Below are 13900 nucleotides of genomic sequence, written 5' to 3'. Positions count from 1 at the left end.
TTCTCATTGGTGTAAGATGGTATCTCACTGTGGTTTTGATTTGCATTTTCCTGATCACAAGAGATGTTGAACATTTTTTCATATGCCTGTTGGCCATTTGCATTTCTTCCTTTGGAGAAGTGTCTTTTTGACTCCTGCCCATTTTTTGACTGGATTGTTTACTTTGTTTTTGTTGAGTCTTGTCAACTCTTTGTAGATCTTTGTCATCAGTCCCTTATCAGTTGGTATGGAGTGCAAAAATTTTCTCCCATCAGTAAGGTATCTCTTTGTTTCGGTTAATGTCTCTTTTGCTGTACAGAATCTCTTTAATTTGACATAGTCCCAGCTGTTCATCTTTTCCTTCACTATCTCTGCTTTAGGTGATGTGTCTGTAAAGATGTTACTGAGGTGTATGTCATGTATTGTTTTGCCTATATTTTCTTCTATATTTTTATGGTTTCAGGTCTTATGTCTAATTCTTTTTTTTTTTTTTTATAGAGGCATGTTTTATTTATTTGTTTGCTGGTTTGTTTGTTTGTTTTGTTTATACATGCACTGGGTACAGTCAGAAGCGCAGGAGGGTGAGAGAATTCACCAGAGCCAGAGCGGGGAGCAGAGCAGGCAGAAGGACCGAAGTACACTGCTGAGGGGAGCAGCGGGCGGCAGGAGAGGTCTGCGCGCCATGTGGGACCCTCCTCCGGTGGCCGGGGAGCAGCCGGGGATCGAACTGGCCGCGGGCAGCTTCGCAACCCAGCGCTCAACCGCTGCGCCACCGGGGAGGCCCTTATGTCTAATTCTTTAATCCATTTTGAGTTGTTTTTTGTGCATGGTGTGAGGTGTAGTGGTCTAGGTTCATTTTTTGGCATTTAGCAGTCCAGTTTGCCCAGCACCATTTATTGAACAAACTGTCCTTGTCCCGTTGCATATTCTTTGCTCCTTTGTCAAAGATTAGTTGTCCATATATGTTTCCTACCCAGTTTTTGACTGGATGGTTTGCTTTTTTTTGTTGAGCTGTTTAAGCTCTTTGAAGATCTTTGGTATCCGTCCCATATCATTTGTATAGAGTGCAAATATTCTCTCTCAAAATGTGTGTTGTCTCTTCATTTTGGTTATTGTCTCTTTTGCTTTGTAGAATCTTGTTAGTTTGTTGTAGTCCCAGCTGTTTATTTTTTCCTCATTTTCTTTGCTTCTGGTGATGAGTCCTCGAATGTTTCTGAGATGTATGTTGTGCTTATGCTAAGAAAAGCTTTTTTTTCTATTTAAAGATGCTATGTATGCTTTATCTAATCCACCAATTTAAAAAAACAAAACAGAAAAAGGGTAGTTATAATTTGTGTACTTTTTTGTGTGAAGATGAAATCTTAGCTATCCATTTTCTTTAAAAAATAAGTGTCTAGAGTAGGAAAGTACTCAGAATTTATCCTGTACTAAGTTTGGCAAAACATTCATCAGATCCTACTTTGGTGTTTACTGTATGTAAAATACTACATAGATGCTCCAGAAGTTAGTGTATTCCTTTCTCTTCAGGATTTGTAATCAGAGAAAATGAATATGACAAAGAAAACAACAAGGCAATATATGAAAGTAAAAATTTAGTGCTAAAGGAAATTTAAAGAAAAGAAGAGAGAGCACATTCAGTTTTTGAAGGGAGATAGACAGGGACTGAAATGGCTTTTAGAAGTTACATCTTATAAATATCTTTTTTTTCCTTTTGCTGTTCAGTCTTGATTAAATCTTAGAACTTAAGAAGTGTTACATAACCTTTATAAAAAAAGTAAAATATGTTCATTATAGAAAATTTTAAGAAATTCAGAGACCTAATAAAGGACACAAAAACCATTCATAATACCCACTACTCATAATCACAGCCTTGTATTTTTTGTTTCATCGTTCAGGTTGTTTTTCATTAAATGAAATTGAGTACTTAGCATATAATCTTGAAGTATATACTCTTCATGTAACTTGGTAGAATTAGCATAAGTCTTCAAAAACATTTTTATTACCTATTCTTGGACTAAGATTGAACATTATTTTGTGTGTATCTCTTTGTAGTTTCTGATTATGTCCTTAGGTCAACTTTTTTAGAAGTTGATTTTTTGGATCTTCTTTAAGGCAAGGGTTTATTTTCTTAGTACTTATAAATCTTTTTTGTTGAAGGTATGTATATACTTACTAAGTAATGGTATTAATTTGTATTTATTGAATAAGTCTTACCCAACTTGGAATGTACTGATATTAACTAGAGAATGTATGTTCTTTACTTAAAACATTTAAATCTATTTCTTTCCATGTTTATCATTTGAAATTTAGGATGTCTGTCTCATTCTTACTTTTGAAATACTTCTGATGCTTGATTTTGAGGTATGCAATAGAACGTCTTTTAATGTCACTTATTTTTGGACAGTAGTGTTATCTACAGGTTTAATTTTCTGTATTTTTCAGGGTTACTTTGAAAGTTGCAACATACACAGAAACAGGATAGCAGGTTTTGAAGTAAAAGCTTATGCTAATCCCACAGTGGTTCGATGTGAAATTCATCATGGGCAAACTGGAGGAATATATGTCCATGAGAAAGGAAGAGGGCAGTTCATTGAGAATAAAATCTATGCAAACAACTTTGCAGGTGTATGGATTACCTCAAATAGTGACCCAACAATAAGGTATTTATATGTATTTATGGATGGGAATTATTTTTTCTCTTTGTTTTGTATTATAATAAAAGTCAAGTTGCTTAACTTTTACTCTTTTTTATATACTTTTTTTTTTTTAAATGTCTGTATTTTGTGTAGAAGAACTGTGATGTAGGCCAGAGCTGCGGGGGATTACAGGATTCACCAGAGACAGAGAGTAGGGAACAGAACAGGCAGATCTACTGAAATATACTGCTAAGGGGAGCAGTGAAGACAGGAGAAGTCTGCTATGCCATATGTGGGTTAGCAACCTGGCCAGGATTGAACCGGTGCCCTAGCAGTGATAGCACTAAGATTTAACCCTAGGCCACCAGGGACACCCTTAACCTTTACTCTTGATGTTTTTCCTAGACATAGGACTATTGACAGTGTTTTGTTTTTCTATAAACAGCTCAAGCTTAATGTATCTAAGCATGCAATAAGATTATGTTGCCTAATAAAATAATTTTAACAAGAATTATGTTTTTTTTTTTAGCTGAAGATGCAAAAATATACTTGTTTTTGTTTATCCCATGATAAAACACTTTTATTTTGGGGTCTTTTTTAAAATGCCTTAACATTGCATCAGAGGTGTGCATTATTATAAATCAATATGAAATAGAATTTCCTAGTAAACGTTTATGCATCTAAGTGAACATAGCTATGGTATTTATTTTAGGTTGTCCCATTTTTTGTTAATGGTCTAAGCCTGGCATAAATTATCATGTGAACAAATTACAAATGGTTTATTGTTTTAAATTCTTCAAAAAACTGCATTATAACTGAGTAAATAGGGCTGTAATCTTCCCTTAACCTGAAAGACATTTTGTTTTTTGTTGTTTTTTTCTGAGAGGAAGCAGATAGAATAATTCAGGAAATTAATTATCTCAGAGTTCTTAGAGAGAGACCAAGAATAACAAGTCAGAAATTCTAACTGTTGGTTTTCTTAAATGGTTCCGACTACTCCCTCTGGCTACAGCAAGGAATCAAATAGATCCTGTCTTACAAGCTCTTGTATAAGGGGCCTTCCTGGTGGCGCAGGGGTTAAAGACACAGCACTATCAAGCTATCTAGCCACTACAACATGAGTTCTATCCCCAACCAGGGAGCTAACCCACATGGCGCTTCAGACCTCTCCTGTCTCGCCTGCTGCTCCCCTCAGCAGTGTATTTCAGTAGGTCTGCCTGTTCTGCTCCCCACTCTGTCTCTGGTGAATCCTCTTATCCTTCCACACCTCCCCCATCACTCCACACCTCTAGCCTACATCCCAGTTCTTGTGTGCATAAATAAATAAAAATAATTTTTTTAATAAGATATTGGTTAAAATCACAGAATAGAGCTGTTACAATTTAATCAAAGACTGGATTATTTTTAATATCAAGTTTAATTTTCCTGACCTTATGAATGAATAGACTATGGAATTTTCATCTTGTTATACAGCAAATGTACCTAGGTCAGCTTAAAAAAATCCTTTTAAATATGTTATTTTGAAGGGAATTTTTAAGAATGCTATTTTGTCTCTAACACTTGATGCCTTTTCCAAAGCTTCAGATCTTAGAAATAACTGGAAAGGAATTTAGAAATTATCTAGTCTCAGTCCCTCATTTTATGAATTAGAAAACTGAGACCCAAAGAAATATTAGGAAACCAAGGCCCAAATAAATTAAGTAATTTTTCAAGGTCATATGACCATGAATGCCCTTATAATAAAACAAATAGTAAGCTTTGCTGCATAGATGGTTATTTTTTTTTCACTATTTCATATAATTATAGGGGAAATTCTATATTTAATGGAAATCAAGGGGGAGTTTACATCTTTGGTGATGGACGAGGCCTTATTGAAGGAAATGATATTTATGGTAAGCATGCTGTTTTCTATAAAATTTTAGAGCTTGACTTGTCTTCTTGACATTAGCAAAATGGACTAATTTGAAGCCATCCTAGGAGGAGAACTGATTCAATTTCTTAAGTTCCCAATAAAGATTATTCTGTGATACTTACTTAACATTTATTGAGTATCTACTGTATACCAGGCACTGTGCCTGATACCAGGGCTAAAAATATAAATAAGACCTAGTCTCCATGAGTATCTGTAGTTATCTTAGATTCACTTCGTTGTTTAACAATTAGTACATTATTTCTATGGTAGTTTAATATACTTTGGTACTATCTAGAAAGGGAAAATATTTCTAATTAAAACTTTTGAGGTATGAATCCAGCAAATAATTATTAGATATCTGTGTTCCAAACACTTACATATTACTAACACTTATCTAAATAAACTTACTGCAAGGTACTGCTCTGAGCATCTTACCTGAATTGAGTCATAATATTTGCATCAACCCTATGAAATAGACACTGTTAAGTATCCCCTCTTATTGATTAGGAAACAAAGGTACGAAGAGGTTAAATAAATGATTCAAAGTCACATAGGAACTTTTGAGATTTAAAACTTGGCAGCCTGGCTACAGTCTCTTCTCTACCCTTAAGAGGTTGCTTACACTGCCTATAACCCTTCTGCATCATTTTATTTATTTTTTTTTCTGCATCATTTTACATTCCTGATTCTCCTAGTTTTGTCTTTCAATGCTGAGGGACCATAAGTATCTTTCTGAATATTACATATTTCAAGAACTGTGCTTTTACTAAAATTTTAGTAAAAATTTTAGGTATTATATAATGTAAATTTTTTAGCTGTGTTCCATTAGGCTCCAGATGTTGACACTGTAACTTTTATTTTTAAATAGGCAATGCATTAGCAGGAATTCAGATTAGGACAAACAGTTGTCCAATTGTTCGACATAACAAAATTCATGATGGCCAGCATGGTGGGATTTATGTGGTAAGTTAATGAATATTGTTCAAGAATCTCATTCATCAAAATCAGGGGAGAAAGAGGGAGAAGGCAGAATTATGTTTAGCTTTAGGTAGGCCATATTCAACTTTTAGAGTATGAATTTGTGATTCTCTTTAATATTTGAACAATAACCAAAAATCTTGTTTTCCCTGCCAAGAATAGAAATGACTTTTAATTTTAAGTTGTTATCGCTTCTCAGCCTTTTGGCTAAGATCAAATGTAATTTTAAAGTGTTATGTAGTGTTCTGTAAAATTTAATCAGCAGCTGACTGGATTTAGGCATAGAAGACATCTTTTTCTTAAAATCTTTATGATTATCAATATGGACTAAACTCACAATTGATTTGGTAGTCTCCATTATATTTGTTACACTGGAATTTTGCCAATGTGAGTGCTATATGATCCTCTGAAATTTTCTCAAGTATTAAGTAAAATCATAATATCACTGAATAATAATACTAGGTGAATATTTTTATGTTCTGAAAAGGCCGGTTTTTCATTTGCATTTGTGTTGAAACAAAATTGAGCATCTTGTACAATTTTAAAATCTGAATCTGTTGTAATGTAGGAAATTTCATCCATCCTTATGTAATTCCAGGTGTAACTTTTAATTTTTATTTACAATTCTAGAAATGTCCATGTCTTAAATTTTCTGCTAAAAATAAAAATTTTAATAACTTGAGACCTTATTGTTTTGGAGTGATTTTACCAGTAACAAGTTTGAAGTAACTATTAAATGAGGGATCTTCAGTTTGTTACATATTTTAGAATGAGTAAGTTCTTTTGTAACAGAAAATTGAATGCTACTACTTTTATTGCAGTAGATTTTAAAGTAACAAAACCACATCAGGGACAGTATAAAATGTTTGAGACTTTAACTAAACTTGGGTAGAAAAAATAAGTAGAAACTACCAAAAAAGAATGTTATCATTTCCTTCTTACCCACATTTAAAAAAAAAATTGAGATTTTATTTTGGTCATAACTGTCTTTAAAGGAAGGAGCATATCATAAACTGCTTGCTCTTATATAAGATATATGTTGTAATCAATGTAACTTTCATTTAGCATGAGAAAGGCCAAGGAGTAATAGAAGAGAATGAAGTTTATAGTAATACTCTGGCTGGGGTCTGGGTGACAACTGGCAGCACTCCAGTCCTGAGAAGAAACAGGATACACAGTGGCAAGCAGGTAAGCTCATCATGGGATTTTAGTGAAATATATGTTGTTTTGTAAATACTTTTTTGCCACTTGAAAAATTTTTTTTTTTTAGGTTGGTGTTTATTTTTATGACAATGGACATGGAGTGCTAGAGGATAATGATATCTATAATCATATGTATTCTGGGGTTCAGATAAGGTAAATATTTCCACATTTGGCTTTATTTTGAGAGGAAGTAGGGAGTACATAGGATATGTAGAGAAATGTCCTTGTTATTTAATACTCAGCCTTTATTAGAGAGAGAGAGAGAGAGAGAGAGAGAAGAGCAAGAACATGTGTGTGTGTGTATGTGTGTTTGTTTTCATAGTCTGTCAGACTCATGGCTTGTATTGTCAGAAGACAACTTTTTTGGAACCAGCTAAGGACAGCAACCAATAGCACAGATGCCATAAGAGGTCTTTTCCAGTGTTCTGTCAATCCACTATGATAATCATGAGTTGCCAGGATATTCTGTCATACTTGGAAAGTAGAAGACTGTATAAAAATACTTGTGAGCTGTACCTGGCATGTTGGAGGCACCCTTGTGCCTCTCATAAGTAAATGGGAGCTTCTGTTTTTATGATACTTCTGTGAAGTTTTTATACCTCTTTTCCCTATATTTTGATAGATTTTAGAACTGTAGTAATCTGAATCATAATACACTTCACCCTTCACTTTACATATGAGACTTGTTTATAATAAGATATTTAATCTAACCCCTCGTTTACAAATTAGTAGAATCTGTAGTAATAATCTGTAGCTAAATGTGTTCTGTGGAAGATAGAATGAAACAAATTAAACCAGTTTCTTTACTGACAGACTTCTCAGAGCATCTTAAAGGACTCCATTATATAATTAATTCTTACTATGATTAATGTGGATTATTCCAGTTACCTTATCTAACATGGGGTACTCCATGTTAGATAAGGTAACTGGAAAATATGGGAATAGAAGCAATTCAAATGGCATTATTTCTCTTTCTATCCTTAGGACTGGAAGCAACCCCAAAATTAGACGCAACAAAATCTGGGGAGGACAGAATGGTGGAATTCTAGTTTATAATTCTGGTATGTTTATAATCTTTAAGTCTTTTCACAGTGCTAGAAATCTTCAGAAATACACTTTCTATATATTAACACAACCTAAACTTTTGCATTTATAGGTCTAGGCTGTATAGAAGACAATGAAATATTTGACAATGCAATGGCTGGAGTGTGGATTAAGACAGATAGTAATCCTACACTAAGAAGAAATAAAATCCATGATGGAAGAGATGGTGGCATCTGTATATTTAATGGGGGTCGAGGTATTGTTAATTTTGCATTAGTAAAAAACCCAGTTTTCCATTATTCTTCCATATCTTTAATGAACAATGACATTGCCAATCAATATGTTATTTATAAATGAGTGAATTTCAATGTTTTTCCTTTTTGAGTCTTGACATGGTTTAAGGAAATTTTTTTTTAAGATTTATTTATGCATACAAGAACTGGGGTACATGCCAGAGGTGTGGGGGGTGAGGGGACTCACCAGAAACGTGGGGAACAGAAGAGGCAGATTGACTGAAATACACTGCTGAGGGGAGCGGTGGGCAAGTGAGGAGAGGTCTGCTGTGCCATGTGGGTAGCTCCTTGGCTGGGCATCGAACTTGTGCTGCAGTGGCTACAGACAGCTTCATAGGTTGCATCTTAACCCCTTGTGCCACCAGGGAGACCCTAACAAGATTTAATGAACAAAATTTATTACTACAACCAAACAATTATTCCATTATTGATAAAAACTCTCAATGAGGTTATTTTAATCCAGAAAGTCAGTAAAATGACATATCTCTGATAGGAGTCTAGAAGATGTAATTAGGGTTCTTCCCATAAGCAGCCTTAGTGATCTCTGAAAATGGTTTGCTACTCACTTGACCCAGAAAACCCTACAAAGTCATGCAAATCAAGAGGTTCGAATCTCCGTGTTCATTTTAAGAACACTTGTGAAACTGTCCAGACCATCAAGGGTATGCATATCCGAAAAGCCACCAGGTATCTGAAGGATGTCACTCTACAGAAGCAGTGCATGCCATGCTGTGGTTACAATGGTGGCGGTGGTAGGTGTGCCCAGGCCAAACAGTGGGGTTGGACGCAGGGTTGGTGGCCCAAAAAGTGCTGCATTTTTACTGCACATGCTTAAAATTGCAGAGAGTAATGCCAAATTTTAGGGTTTAGATGTGGATTCTCTGGTCATTGAGCACATCCAGGCAAACAAAGCCCCTAAGATGCATTGCAGAACTTAGAGAGCTCATGGTCTCATTAGCCCATACATGAGTTCCCCCTGCCACATTGAGATGATCCTCACTGAAAAAGAGCAGGTTGTTCCTAAACCAGAAGAGGAAGTGACATAGAAGAAAAAGATATCCCAGAAGAAACTGAAGAAACAAAAACTTATGGTGAGGGAGTAAGTTCAACTTAAAATAAAAGGAAACAAAAGTTTAAAAAAAAAAAAGATGTAATTAGGAAAAACAATACAGAATAGCTGGTTTTATTCGTTAGGTGTTGAAAAAAGTTTTATGGAGTAAAATCACTCTTGAGCTATGTATGCCTTGAAAATTGAATGTTCTCTGGTTATTTGGAGGTAGTAGAGGAGCTGGCCATTCCAGGTGTAGAAAGCATAGTTATTTCACTCTTTTTTCTGTACATACTAATGAATACCTCTATACCAACCATATGATACAGATGCTAAAGACAGTGGTAAATAAAACAGGACTATTATATCTAAAAAGTTATTAGTCTAATGCAGTGGCACATTGTTAACAAAAATCTAAAGGAACCAGTGATTTAGTGTAAGGCAGGAGTTACTAAAAATTGAGACGAGAGCGCAGTGGTGGGGGACCTGAATAATGAGACTTTGGATTACATTTTAACAATAGCACTTGAAAAAGTTGTAGTGAACATATGCAGGATTAGAAGCAGGAACTTGGAGTAGTCTTTTCCATAGAAAATATATTAAAAGATCAATACTGTAAAATACCACAGACAGGTCAGATGTCTAAAGAAATAAAGTCATGTTCCACATCCTCAGGAGTAGAGAAACAGCAGTACCCAACTAATTGGATTTTATAGGAGTAGTATTAGCTAACAATTATTCAGTGCTATGTACTAGTACATGTGTTAGTTAACTCACTGAGTCCTCATAGTAGCCTTAAATGGTATGTACTGTTATGCCTGTTTTTTAGATAAGGCAACTGAAACAAAGAAAAATTATTTGGGGCCTCCCTGGTGGCACAGGGGTTTAAGTCTCTGGGCTGTCAAGCTATTGCCTGTTACTGCAGCATGAGTTCAATCCCCAGCCAAGCAGCTAACCCACAGGCGCAGCAGACCTCTCCTGACTCACCCACTGCTCCCCTCAGCAGTCTATTTCAGTAGATCCACCTGTTTTGCTCCCCACTCTGTCTCTGGTGAATCCTCTCACTTCCTGCACCTTTGGCCTACACCCCAGTTCTTGTATGCATAAATAAATATTTTTTTAAAAAGTATTTGCCCACACAAAATTTATTAGTAAGCTGTGGGGTCATTACTTGAAGGCCTGAACTCTGATTCCTCAGCCCACTTTCAAATCATTTTTGTACTCCCAGAAGAGAAAACTAATCATAAATTTGATGGAGGGAAACTGAAAATCTCCCAGAGGGAGGAACATTAGGAAGAAAGTATAAGACATTCTCAGAAGAGGAAATAATATAAACCAAAAGCATTAGATAAAAAATGGATAGCATATTCACCGAACATTGGTAGTAAGGCCAGACAGAGATGTAGGTTGGGGGAATATTTTGAAAGACTTTAAGTGGCAAATTTATTAAACTTTATTCTAAAGTCTTGTAAGCAGCGCAGAGACACATGATAGAGTTGTGGAAAAATGACTAAAAATAATGTATCAGCAGAAGTGATAAGGGAGTAAAGGAAATTACCAAGAGGGGTCACTATTGTAATGATGGCCAGAAATAGTCAGGGCTTGAACTAAAACACTGAGGGTAAATGTTCAAAAAATATCTCAGAAGAGATTAATTTTATTTAGTGGTATTCAGAAAAAATCAGGTACGTCTCCAGGCACTGGGAATACAATGTTGAGTAAACCAAAAACTATGCCTTCTACCATGGAACATCTAATTTATTGGTTAAAATGGTTATCTGCCATCTTTAGCAATTTTTAGTTTAATCCTACCTTAGATGTGAATTACTAATAAACTTCCTTTTTGGCTGAAAAGTTACAGTACAGTTAATAAGAAGCTAAAATAGGGCCTCCCCTGGTGGTGCAGGCGATGGAGCGCCACACTGTGAAGCTGTCCGCGGCCTCTGCAGCGCCAGTTTGATCCCGGCAGGCCAGCTAGGGTCCCACATGGTGTGGCAGACCTCTCCTGTCTCGCCCGCTGCTCCCCTCAGCAGTTTATTTCAGTCAGTCAGTCTGTTCTGTTCCCTGCTCTGTCTCTGGTGAATCCTCTCATCCTCCCGTGCATCTGACGTGTACCCCGGTTCTTGTATGTATAAATAAATAAATCTTTAAAAAAAAAAAAAAGCTAAAATAAAACCTAAATACCACCCCAAAGGCTGGTAAATTTTGTAATATGCATTAGCCTTAATCTGTGAAAATACTTTATTACAGGTCTCCTTGAAGAAAATGATATTTTCAGGAATGCTCAGGCAGGTGTTCTCATCAGTACTAATAGTCACCCAGTCTTAAGAAAAAACAGAATATTTGATGGATTTGCTGCAGGTTTGTTTTTTCTTTTATTACCTATAGCTTGTGTGTTTATTTTTTAGTGTATTACCTCTCCTTTGCAAATAAACTAAATGTATGCCAACCATACTGTCCATTAACAGTCATCTAAAACAAATTCTGGATATAATACTGCTGTTGCTATTCAGTAATAATTATAAAACAGTAACTGTGATACAGTAAGTGCAGGTTTATACCATTAGAAATAAATACGTTCAACCCCCTGCCCCCTCACAAACACAGAATTTAAAATGATCTTTGGCATGCATGTATATTTCAACTTTTTAATTTCAAGTAGCAATCTAGCTCCTATTCTTTCCAATATGTAAACTTTACCTGCTACCTAAACATATTTCTGAGTACTGTCCTCCTCTACTTTGTACCTCTAGCAAGGATAGTAGATTATTCATAGTGGAAAGTATTAGTCAATAATTCAAACATTTGCCTTTTATTCATTAAATTTTAATGTACTTTTATATAAAAGAACTAGTTTACATTTGCTGTATTTCAGATTTCTTTTGAGAAATTATATGAAGTGATACAACTACTGTTTGTAAATTTTATTTCAGGTATTGAAATTACAAATCACGCAACTGCAACACTAGAAGGCAATCAGATTTTTAACAACCGGTTTGGAGGCTTATTTTTAGCATCTGGTGTTAATGTGACAATGAAAGGTATGTTGGAATCTGTGTTCTGCCTATTGATAAAAACACCATTAAGATAATCAGAAGCCCTTTAGTCAATAAGTTGATTCTTTCCATTGCCTCTGTAAGTTAGCAACAAACTCGGGAACTATTTTGAAAACAAATTTGAATTACTCTAAGAATGGAATGTCTTGCACAAGGAAAACCCATGCTGATTTTACTTCATTGAGTTATTAGCCTTCTAAAGCTCTTAAAAGCTAGCAGTTCTTCTATATTAGAATCCTATAATCTTTAACCTTAAATCTTTGTCCTTTAGAACTTTATTCTTTTATTCCAGATAACAAAATAATGAACAATCAAGATGCCATAGAAAAGGCTGTTAGTAGAGGCCAATGTTTATATAAAATATCAAGTTATACCAGCTATCCCATGCATGATTTCTACAGGTATGTTTCAGAATTATTTGTGTCTTAAAAAGAGGGGAAGATAGTGACTATTTCCTAAACTGGCAAATCGTAGTATTTTTATAAAATCTCTTTACTATGTAAAGCAGTCAACTGGCTATTTGGGGGTAGGAGAATTTAACTGATATTGGTCCAGATTGAGTTCTGTAATCTGAGTCCTGTTTGGGATCATAAATATGGGAAAATGTATTTTTTATATCATTGAAAATGTTGAACCAAGCATTTATATTATCTCACTAGGAGTTTCAAAGTAAAATTGTGAAATTTTCCATAATACCCCAGTCACTCAGTTGGGTTTGGCTCTCCATTCCTCCCATATTGATCAGTAAAGACATGACAGCTTAATTTGCTTTAATGACAGTTTCAACTACAGTTGTTTTCCTCAGAAGACTCAAGACAGTACACTTACTATAGTGAAAAATCTTTTCACAATCTGGGCTCAAACCAGACTTTAGTTCTCTTTCCTTGTAAGCCAAAGGTCATAGGGTAATATGTACATACAATGCAGTATGTTAACTGGTAAGTTTGAGAAAAATAATGTAAGATTTTGCTTTTTAGATGTCACACTTGTAACACCACAGATCGAAATGCCATATGTGTGAACTGCATTAAGAAGTGCCATCAGGGACATGATGTAGAATTTATTAGACACGATAGGTACGTAACACACACGCTTGCTGTATTAACCCCTTATTCTCTCCTCCCCCACCCATCCCTCCTCTCTCCTAATCTTTGGGTTTTCATTTTGCTTTAGGTTTTTCTGTGACTGTGGTGCTGGAACACTGTCTAATCCTTGTACATTAGCTGGTGAGCCTACACATGATACAGATACACTATATGACTCTGCTCCACCTATAGAATCTAATACATTGCAGCACAACTGAATTCCTTCCCTAAAGAAAAAAAAAAAAATCCTGCCATTCTAACATCATAACTTAAAAACCTTTTTTTTGGAAGAAGTTATATTTGCCCATGCTACAGGAAGAGACTGTATTAAAAATGGATACAAAAGGTCAGTTGACACTATCAAGAAGCTCAAGCTACCAAAAAGAAAGTGGCAATATATTGACTCAGGATATCAAAGCTGGGTGTTAATAGCATTACTGTGTAAAGACTTTTGAAGGGACAAGTGAAGACAATAAGCTGCAATTTTGTACAGATACCAACTTCTGAAAAAAAGCTGGTGTTTTTACAACTAGCATTGAATGCAGTCCAATTTGCAGTAGTACTCTTCATTAGACAAGCAGCTTTGTTGCTGCCTTTATGGACATGGGTACCAATTGCTTTTGTAATATGGTAAAAATGTGAGCTAGCACTTCCGCATTTCTTTTG

General features: G+C 35.3%; 1 protein-coding gene and 1 pseudogene across 3 annotated transcripts in view; both read left to right on the top strand.

Annotated features, from left to right (window-relative positions):
* FBXO11 (F-box protein 11) overlaps window positions 1–13519 on the top strand; it is a gene marked incomplete at its 5' end in the record, with an annotated part of 89579 nt that extends 76060 nt beyond the window's left edge. For both annotated transcript variants that reach the window (XM_084235757.1, XM_084235756.1), the window contains 12 exons: window positions 2422–2639; window positions 4422–4507; window positions 5396–5490; window positions 6571–6693; window positions 6776–6861; window positions 7693–7769; window positions 7865–8008; window positions 11344–11454; window positions 12027–12134; window positions 12442–12550; window positions 13127–13225; window positions 13323–13519. In XM_084235757.1, the coding sequence (XP_084091883.1) occupies window positions 2422–2639; window positions 4422–4507; window positions 5396–5490; window positions 6571–6693; window positions 6776–6861; window positions 7693–7769; window positions 7865–8008; window positions 11344–11454; window positions 12027–12134; window positions 12442–12550; window positions 13127–13225; window positions 13323–13452 (1386 nt within the window). In that variant the 3' untranslated portion in view covers window positions 13453–13519. The remainder of the gene's footprint in view (window positions 1–2421; window positions 2640–4421; window positions 4508–5395; window positions 5491–6570; window positions 6694–6775; window positions 6862–7692; window positions 7770–7864; window positions 8009–11343; window positions 11455–12026; window positions 12135–12441; window positions 12551–13126; window positions 13226–13322) is intronic.
* Window positions 8596–9239, top strand: LOC311171567 (large ribosomal subunit protein uL22-like; annotated as a pseudogene). The gene has a single exon. The product of its transcript is annotated as a large ribosomal subunit protein uL22-like (transcript).
* Window positions 13520–13900: the final 381 nt, after the last annotated feature.

Source organism: Talpa europaea, assembly GCF_964194135.1.
Source record: "Talpa europaea genome assembly, chromosome: 6".
In the NCBI taxonomy this organism is placed as follows: Eukaryota; Metazoa; Chordata; class Mammalia; order Eulipotyphla; family Talpidae; genus Talpa; species Talpa europaea.
Note: the sequence above shows the minus strand (reverse complement) of the source record. Positions and strands in the feature narration are given on the sequence as shown.